At 36.9% G+C, this 9,658-nt stretch overlaps 1 protein-coding gene across 3 annotated transcripts in view; it reads right to left on the bottom strand.

Annotated features, from left to right (window-relative positions):
• The window catches only part of LOC141437382 (integrin alpha-PS1-like), a 70,926-nt gene that overhangs the window by 633 nt on the left and 60,635 nt on the right, over window positions 1-9,658 (bottom strand). For 2 of the 3 annotated variants that reach the window (XM_074100699.1, XM_074100701.1), the window contains exons 3-16: window positions 8,826-8,849; window positions 7,094-7,211; window positions 5,781-5,894; window positions 4,811-5,022; window positions 3,649-3,874; window positions 3,105-3,501; window positions 2,636-3,016; window positions 2,239-2,434; window positions 2,008-2,159; window positions 1,671-1,921; window positions 1,450-1,552; window positions 804-939; window positions 396-688; window positions 68-292 (exon numbers count right to left, since the gene is read on the bottom strand). In XM_074100699.1, coding sequence (XP_073956800.1) covers window positions 68-292; window positions 396-688; window positions 804-939; window positions 1,450-1,552; window positions 1,671-1,921; window positions 2,008-2,159; window positions 2,239-2,434; window positions 2,636-3,016; window positions 3,105-3,501; window positions 3,649-3,874; window positions 4,811-5,022; window positions 5,781-5,894; window positions 7,094-7,211; window positions 8,826-8,849 — 2,828 coding nt within the window. The remainder of the gene's footprint in view (window positions 1-67; window positions 293-395; window positions 689-803; window positions 940-1,449; window positions 1,553-1,670; window positions 1,922-2,007; window positions 2,160-2,238; window positions 2,435-2,635; window positions 3,017-3,104; window positions 3,502-3,648; window positions 3,875-4,810; window positions 5,023-5,780; window positions 5,895-7,093; window positions 7,212-8,825; window positions 8,850-9,658) is intronic. The other variant, XM_074100700.1, reaches the window with a different exon arrangement.

The raw sequence follows: 9,658 nt of genomic DNA, 5'->3' as shown, positions 1-9,658 counted from the left end.
TTATGAGAGGCTGACATTTTAAAATATGATTTGTGGCAGACGCTTGGGAAATAGCTTTTATGATTACCGTTGCCATGTCATCGTGGTGTTTGTTCTGGTGGATGTTGTAATGCTCCGGTATGAGGATGTAGGCGGAGGAGGCAATGTTGACATGACTGACACGCGGGTAGTCCTCCACCAGAGTCGCGTTCCACAGCCGCGCCTTAATTGTAATGGTTGTCGCTTGCATGCGTCCCAACCGGTATATCACGCATTGGAACTGGATGCACTTTGCAGTTTTGTTATGACAGTTCTGTAAGAAGTAAATGGTAGTCAAAAGCTACACTTTCACTGGTTCATCAAGGCCTGTGCTGGAAGCCTTGCCGAAAATTTAAGAAATCATACAAATATCGTACCATATTCACAACGTTTTTCCGGTGCCCATCTTTATCGGTATAAGCTTCAGCTTTAATAATGTCATTTTCTCGTTTTCGTCTGACTTTATTTTCTGAAGCACTTGAATACTGGATGACATTTTTATAGCTTGTCTCATTATGTTTTTCGATCGAACTGACGCTCAGTTTGCCAGTTGTTAGGAATGGGTCCATTTCTAAATTCTCTAAATGTGGTTCGGCAACTCCAGGTCTCTTTGTCAACTTCAATGAATTGATTTCAGTTTCGGAAATAAAACATTCACCATTACTTTGATCTGTAAAGTCATTATAAAGAAACATTAAAATGGGGGATGGAAAAAATACATCAGCGTGAAGTTAAATTTTGAACCATTAAGTAAAAATATAGAATATTAATAAAATGACATTTACCAGCTTCTCCATCCACAGTTGGGACATCCTCTGGGTACAGCAGCCACTTGCCTTGCTCATTCTCAGACGCTACTTGATGTGGCCATGAGATTACTACTTGTAGAGATGACACGCGCCATGGACCCTCGTTGTAGACCTGTGAATCAGGTTGATAATTTAATCCCACTAATATTATAAATGTGAAAGTTTGTGAAGATGTTTGGATGTTTGTTACTCAATCACGTCTAAACCGCGCTGCGCTGAACCGATTTAGATGAAAATAAATAAATAAATATCATGGAACACTTGACACCAATAATTGACCTAGTCCCAAACTAAGCAAAGCTTGTACTATGGATACTAGGGAACCAACGCATAAATATACTTATATAGATAAATACATACTTAAATACATATTAAGCATCCAAGACCCGAGAACAAACATTCGTGTTATTCATACAAATATCTGCATATGAATATGAAATTCGGTATACAGATAGTCTGAATCCCCGGAAAGGACATAGAATAGTTTTTATCCCGGAAAATTGCATAGCTCCCGCGGGATAGCGATAAACGAATACTACGCGGACGGAGTCGCGGGCAACGGCTAGTTAAGTAAGTAATTGTAAATTCTTTGCTGGTAAAAAGGCAATATTTTGATGGTTACCTGATAAGTGTGCACAACTCTTGTGCCTATGTCATCAAAGTATTCCATCGCAGATTCTCCTTTTACCTCTCCTCCATAAAATACCTGTTCTGGTCTTGCAGCCCTGAAATTTTACGGATAATGAAATAAATATAATAGCACAATTAATTCCTATTCTTTATTAAATTTATTAACAAAAAATAATTTGATAGTAAATTGCTTGTTAATTTGCTTTAACTTACCCTTTTATCAATAATTCAGCGTTTTTCACTACCAATGCCTCAACAGTGGCCGGTGTTTTGTTAGGATACAATTCTACGGAGGTTGAATTAGCCCACGCAGAGAAAACTACAGATGGTTCATTGTCTTCAAGAGCTCTTGCGTCGAACCTCATAGTAATAGGAGTAGCAGCTCCATTCTGATTTTTAAACGGATTTTCCAACATGCACGATACAATAGTCTTATTTACACTTGTACAAATCACATGTTTATCCTGAAATTTAACAAATTATTAAACTTTACACCAACTTTTTTGAAATATAACTTACTTGGTGGCATCTTGTAAAATTCTGTACTCACGCTAATATTAGCAGCAATGTAATGCAGGCTTGCGTTATGTTGCACAAACAACTGACTTTCGTAAGCTGACTCTCCGTAGTTATCAACAGTTATATCAAGTTTAATTTCATCTTCTTGACCTAACGTTAACGTATAAGATTTTCCGTTTTTAGCTGTAAACAAGATAAACAATGATTATTGCCATTTCTTAAAATCTAGAATCACTTCTGGTTTCTGTGAAACATTATTTACCCTTAGGAAGTTGCAAAACAGGCTGGACGACTAGATCGCTGGTACAAACACCATCGGCTCCACAATCATTCAAGAAGTTGGCAGTGAAGGTGGTCGTTGCGGTTGCGTTCAGTACGGGGTAGTCGTCAATATTAGGCAATGTACCCGTCGTAATATATTTAGGTTCATCGTGTACTATTTTGTAGGTTACTTGAAACTGGAAATAAGAATGATGTTAACTTTGCGACTTCATGCTCCTGATATTCATTTAACACATTCAGTGCCGTCAAGCACGTTATCTTCGTGACTTTTATCCTGTACCGTTTTCATCATTTTAAAGATACTTGTGTGATACTTGGAAAAGTCTCAGGTTTGGCAGCCGGCAGCAAATGTGTTGAAGAGATATCATTCTACTTACTTTGAGAGGTGTCTTAATGTCTCTTGTATTATTTTTAAGATAAACAATATGCTCCCTACAGGCTTCCGAATTTCTGCCTAGTTGTATAGTCTTATTGACAATATTAACTTTTTCAGAATCAAAGAATACTCGTGAAAATTTTCTTCCGCCAGGGAAGGTTTCAGCCTCAATTACATAGTTTATGTTATGTATTATGTTTTGGGCAGTGTTGACTAGAGATTTGATTATGCAGCACGCTTGAAAGTGGAAGCAAGTGTTGTTTGCGGTGGGATCCTTTTCACACCCTTGCACAGAAGGGTCTATATTTATAATCGTTTTCGACGGCCGTATTGAAGTTTTAATGTCTATGATAGGCCTTGTCCGCAGAAGAGCTACACTACTCTGTAAAAAAAGAAGACGTAAGTGAAAATCAAAATTAAACTTTCACTATCATGATGCAATTGTGACAATATAAGTAATTACAACTTACATTTTCGTAAGCTCCCACGAGCAAATCGGGATATCCGTTCGCATCTAAATCAGTTCCACCTGAGAGTGAATAACCAAATGTTTTCATAGTATTTGGTAGAGACTCTGCTCTAATCACTTGATCTGCTTTCGTGTGCAAACCATTTTTTCTATTCCCCAGGTGAATATAAACAACACCATTGTCTTCATATGGACTACCAATGGCTACATCTTCGCAACCGTCCTTATTTAAGTCTCCAGCATTAGCTATTGAAATGCCAAATTGAGATTCCGGTTTTCCCGTTAGCCTCTTATTGTATTTTTGAGAAAAGTGCCGCTTGTCGTTAAGATATAAGTAAACAGCACCACCGTTTTCTTTTGAGAAATAGAAAGGAGCACCAATAAGTAGGTCTGGCAATCTGTAAAAATAAGAGCAATTGATTAAACATCTCTCGAAAATATTCGAAGTTTAAGGAAATAGTTAAGCCTAATCCCCTTTGTTTCAACTTCCTGTACCCTCTGGTTTTTTCTATATTTAATCCCTAGTGTTAGCAAAAGATACCAACCCATCTCCATTTACATCTGCCGATGCAACTTCATAGCCGAAGCTGGATCCAAACTGTTCTCCATTGAGTAGGAGTGTGAAATTGAGGATGTAGAAGTCAGACGAACTCCAGTCCTTGATGATCCGCTTGCTAAATATCACAACTTGGCCGGTACCTCGGGATCGAGGAGCCCCAGCAGCATAAGACGGCGTTTCGTCGAAAAAACTAGCACCCGCTACTGACATACCTGTAAAAATATATTGAATGATAAATAATCGGACCCTGTGTATCATAGCATAGAGTGGGCCATAATATCAGACCACAATAAATTCTTTTTGTTGGAAATCCGCTTCAAAAATTATAAATGGCACCTTTGTTGTATTGTGGCCAATGATTAAGTTTAAATTACTTACCTGTTTTAAGGTACATTTCTTAGTTGCAATAAGCGTTTGATGAAAATTTGGTAGAAACTTACGAATTTTGTTTTAATGAATTAACAAAAAAAAACAGCGGAACATCAATTATTTAGCTACTAGATGAAAACCCGGCTTCGCTCGGGTAAAATGTAGACTCATAATAATATGTCTGATTTTTTTTGCCCAGTGTAAAGACTGTCGTACTTATCGAAAAATCTGACGTATATTCCCAGCCTTAATATTATCACAAACGTAATTTCACAGCTAACCTACGTATCGGTATTTCACGAAGATATTTCTCCTAAATCTTATTTGCCCAAATAACTATGATGTCTGTCTCATAATCAACCCATATACGGTACGATTCGTCTATACGATCGATCTGATGAAAATCGACGAATCGTACCGTGTGTGGGGCCTTTAAGAGGTCACAATGGAGAACGAAATATGAACCTGTGACATGTGATGACGTGACACTAACGCTACTTTGATGTGATGATATTGACATGTTTACTTCGCAACGCCATTATATACTTAGTAATTTATTCAAGTTTATATTGAAAATACTCGATAATCCGAATTTTCCGCCTACAAGTTGTCGACTCGGATTGACTAATTTTTTACGCTCTTCAATTTGATGTGCATTTCGTTCGAGTCTACCGTAGACCGGTAAGAAATTATTATTATAGAAGAAATAGAAATTCTTGACAGCGAATTTATAAGAACGTAGAATTTGAAATTTCAATAGGTAAAACGGGCGTACATACCTAAGTAGCTGTATTTTTCAACAGGACTGACTCCATCTACTACAGGTGCCATATAGGCGATGCTGTCTCGGTCTAGCAAGCTGTCCTGGACATCATGGGTGAAAATGGTGCCTCTCCAAGCGTAGGGCCCGGGGCTACCCAGTAGCAAAGTGTCGTCTTTCAGAAGAGAACTGCTTACTCCTACTTGGCAGAAACCATATTCTTCGTGTTCCCTGAAAAACATAGAGTGGATTTTTTTACTTTTTAATATGTTATCAGTCATTATGTTAACTAACTTTTGAGCTAAGTACATAATACTTTTGTATGACACTTTTTGCAGTAAAATTATTATATTTTGACAATACTTATAAGTAGGTACTTGCTTTCTATACGGTACCGATTCATACATCCATTCATTATGCATATTATCTTCAATTGCCTGTTCTTTACCAGCGGATTCGCTCGCGTAAACCCTTAAATCTGACAGACAAATTCAAATCCCAGGATTTTACTAAATTTCCATGGTATTTTCCAAAAATAACATCATGGTATTCATTTACGTTGTACGACGAACACCTGAACGAAATTTCACGTCTCTAGACTTAATGGTTAAGATCTTGCGATTTTACATACTTAGATCCCGTGGGAATATCCGGATAAAAGTAGCTTATGTGTTATTCCAGACGTTCAGCTATCTATATACCAAATATCATCTAAACCCATGCAGTCGTTTTAGCGTGAAGGAATAACAAACATACATACGCATGCTCGCACATACTTCCAAACTTTCGCATTTATAATAATTAGTAGGATTAACTGAACATTTTTCAATAAGTACATGTTGCTAAATTACATAACAAAAGTTCAGCTGCCAATTATTTTTAGGTATATAAGCATGTATATTCCCAAAGACACCATCTCGGTCCTCCAGTTCATCGGTGGCTTAATCGTATTGAAAATGTTTCTACAATCTGTATTTTTTTTAATGTACCTTGCCGTGGGTTTCCCGCGGCATGGCTCCCAGACGTCTGCGAGCTGCAGGTCGTTGCTGAGCGTGTAACATAGTCCTTGGCCGAACTGTGACTCTCCAGATTTTCGAATGTACCTGAAATTTTCATAAAAAAAAGGTTTCTCAAATTACGTCACTAACAGATACGCAATATTTGTGGCAATATTAAATTAATTCGGCTTAAACCTATAAGAATAGCTAAAACTTGGCGCGAGAAAGGTTTTCTTACGCCTTATAAATAAAACACCAAGCAAGAAAATGTAAAAAAATTATACAACAACCATCTAAGGTAAACGTACGCGCTCGTCACTGTCCCAATAGTTGGTATCTTCAATCTTATGTCATTAGCCACAGACAGCAGGGTGTCCTCTATTGGGCATTAGCGTGTCGAGCACGCGGACGTTTACCTTATATACACACAAATATTTATCACAAATATCAGAAATATTTTTCATCACACTTGCTCATAAACACTGTCGTAACATGCAGGCTACCATGGTTGCAACCCTCCAAATAAAACCCTCGACCTTTTGTTCTTGTCATGAAACCCGTGTTCTGTAAATGAGTCATTGCGCGCGCTGCTGCTGCGCGACCTGCAGGCGGACCTCGCGCACGCACGTCAGGCACATGCTGCGGGAGGGGGAGGGCGGCGCGGAGCTGGCGCTTCCAAGAGAGTAGCCCAGCGGTATCGGCAATTTTTGTAAAAATATTAGTTTTTGTTTAACATAATAATATATACAATTTTATTCGCAAATGTGATGAAAAACATTGTAGGTATGTCGCACGGACGGTACTAGAATTACGAACATCGACTCATAAAAGCCTAATAGACTACAGACACAATGTAATATTTATTATTCAAATCACAAATATTTAATAAGTACAAGTATTTAAGTAAAGTAAGAAAGGTATTAAAGTAAGTAAGTAAGTATTAAGTATTTTTATTTATCACATTTTTTTACATTTATATATTTATTTTAAAAAAAGGAAACAAAATAAATTAAAACTACATAAATATACCTAACTATAAAAAGAAAACACCATCTAAGAAGCCCTCCTGCGGCATAGACCCCAACACACCTGCGGCATTACCTCTCTGTATAGTACGAGAAATTCGCTGGGAGAGGTAAGCGCCAGCCCTGGGGTCTCCTGAGGTCTCTCTCTATCAGCCGGGACGACAAGGCCCCCATGAAGGCCCTCATGTCATTATTCTTTGTTAATAGGAAACAATAATCGCATACTATCTTACAGAGTGTGCCGCATAACTTATGTTATATATTTATGCAGTTAGTTACCTGTGCGCACAGACGACGGCCTTCATCCCAGGTCCCTGGCTCCGCACTGAGACTCCGAGCCATTGTCCGTTTTTGATTTCGTCGGGCAGTGGCGGCGATAGGTGCGAGGAGTCCACGGCTAAACATTAACCACAATGTCAAAACAATGAATCAAGCTCAACAAATAACATTGCTAAAGCCACAAAGAACATACCGCTTAGAATCGTTTCAGCAGCAACTCAAAAACCAAACGGTAATTGTTATTTCGATCGTGTCGCATACACGAATTTCCAGCATATATTTATAGGCATCTCGGATCAAGGCTTGTACGATAATGACACTTATTAATGATGATTCAAATTTACATAATCAAGCGTGTTATTAAAATCAACCCAATATATTATTTACGATAGGTCAAACATATTTTATTTAAGTACCAAAAACAAATTAAGCTAACATTAGGATCTTCCTTGGTTAATTGGTGTAAAACAATTGATTTCAATCCCAACTGCAAAACTGACGGTGGCAGTATTGTAATGCAAAGCATTGCAACCAGGCGTGTATTATGCAAAGACAGATTTATAAAGTACCAGCAAAATAACAAGAATCGTTGAAAATGAGCCAGAATAAATACTTCGCTTGTGTGCTGCACGGAATGAAGAACATACTGTAATGATGGAATTATAAACTTAACATGCATAAACTCAAACTGATAAGCCTAAATTACGAGTAAGTAATAAAAACGGTGACAGGTGTAGGCTGTACGGCGGTGAAGATAAACTCCTGCTAACCTGCAATCAACTAACGTGAAGATACGGCTTAAACATGTGGTCTCGGGTTAATGGACTTGATCGGAAACTACTATGTTAATTTCGAGCTGATACTGATAACGTTAATCGATGGCCGATACGTTAATTCACCAGAAGGACACCAATTAAGTTTTAATTTCAACTAAGGAACTAATAGTTAATGTAATCATGTGTTAATCGGCCCAGTATTAGGAACTTAAGTTCTAGTTTTGGTGTTAGACGAAAGTGTCTGTTTAAAACCAGATATATGGTGGTGTTGGCGGTTGCCTTTGTTTCAAAGAGAATGTGCTATTTAAATGTGTATTTTGTAAATATTGTTATTTTCATGAGCTTGTTAATTTTTCAGTGTGCTTTTATCAGTTACCAGTCACCTATTTGGCTCCCTACGACTTATTAGATTGGTACGATAATTTAGTTAAGTTTAGTTAATAAAACAAAGAAAAGTAACTAACATTCTGATGAATCTCTACAAAGCTTTCATTTGACCACAGAGATTGATAATTTAAAGGATAAAATGTTATACTAGAAAGAAAAAAAACTTTATTGTAAAGGAACAGATGTATAGTTACAAATACATCAGGTGCTTAGCTTAAGCGTGTGAGTAGGTGTAGTTGCAAGCAATTAAGTGCAAAATTATACAATTGTATTGTAACCCTCTGTGTTTGAAACTAATTATTTGTCCACATCGGATTCAATCTCAAATACAGAGCTACAATTTATGCAATTAGTTATGTTTATAATATGCAAAATAAATTTAGTGCAGTTAACCAAATAAACATCAAGATTATGTCTAAATGTGCGCATGCGATGCAAGTTATGTATGATAATGAATGGGCATCATATGGAATGTAGTAGCAGACCAAATCATTAGAATTAAAAGTTCGGTTAGTCGAGATTAGTTCAAGATCGATTAATAAAGGAGGTTGAGACCACAGCTCACTTACTCTTGTCTATGTTGCCGTACTTCGCTGTTTGGGGCACCACCGACAACAGATAACAACTTTGTTAGAACATTATTTTATTACTGTAGACAATATTAATCATTGTCTTTCATACGAATTCTTCTTTTGTTCTGAGACAGGGCAGGGAACCTCTACGAGGGGCTCCAGTTGATTCAGTTGCAATTAGACAAACATTCATCGCATGATGTGGTTTTACTTTAACTACGACGGTGACTTATTATATATCTATTTATGTGGGAACTATAAAATATGTATAGGAAACACAAACTAATGTGCGTAAATGCTAAAACACTTTCTATTTGTGATCTTTGGAATAAGGACGTGATTAATTTTAGGTACTATATTCACTATAGGTTTACAAAACTACTTGCTTCAATGTGCTCATCGCAGGCACTGCACTAATATTTCGTGTTAAGTGATACTAAGTACAATCTATACCAATAGTAAAAACAAGTCCTTTATGAAAAATCTTGCCTAAATGCGTTGTGATCTCCATAGGAAGAACAGAATAATAAACAATAGTACCTACATAAGAACTTTACTGAGAATTACTGAAGAAGAACTACTGAGAATTTACTGGAACATTTGATTTCGTTCTCCAGATTCTTTTACTGTTTACGAAAAAGAAGGCGTCGTAAAATAATAAGATACATGATAGTACATAAAAGTAAATAATAAATAAAGAAAGTATTTATAAAATCTGAAAAATATGATCTTTTTATTAACATAAATGTACAAAAGTCGAATGATGTGTGTAAAGATAAGACGATCGCCAGGAAACGTGTGATCAAGTGCACGTGGTGATAAGAAAATAC

Source organism: Choristoneura fumiferana, chromosome 17 (assembly GCF_025370935.1).
Source record: "Choristoneura fumiferana chromosome 17, NRCan_CFum_1, whole genome shotgun sequence".
Classification (NCBI taxonomy): Eukaryota; Metazoa; Arthropoda; class Insecta; order Lepidoptera; family Tortricidae; genus Choristoneura; species Choristoneura fumiferana.
Note: the sequence above shows the minus strand (reverse complement) of the source record. Positions and strands in the feature narration are given on the sequence as shown.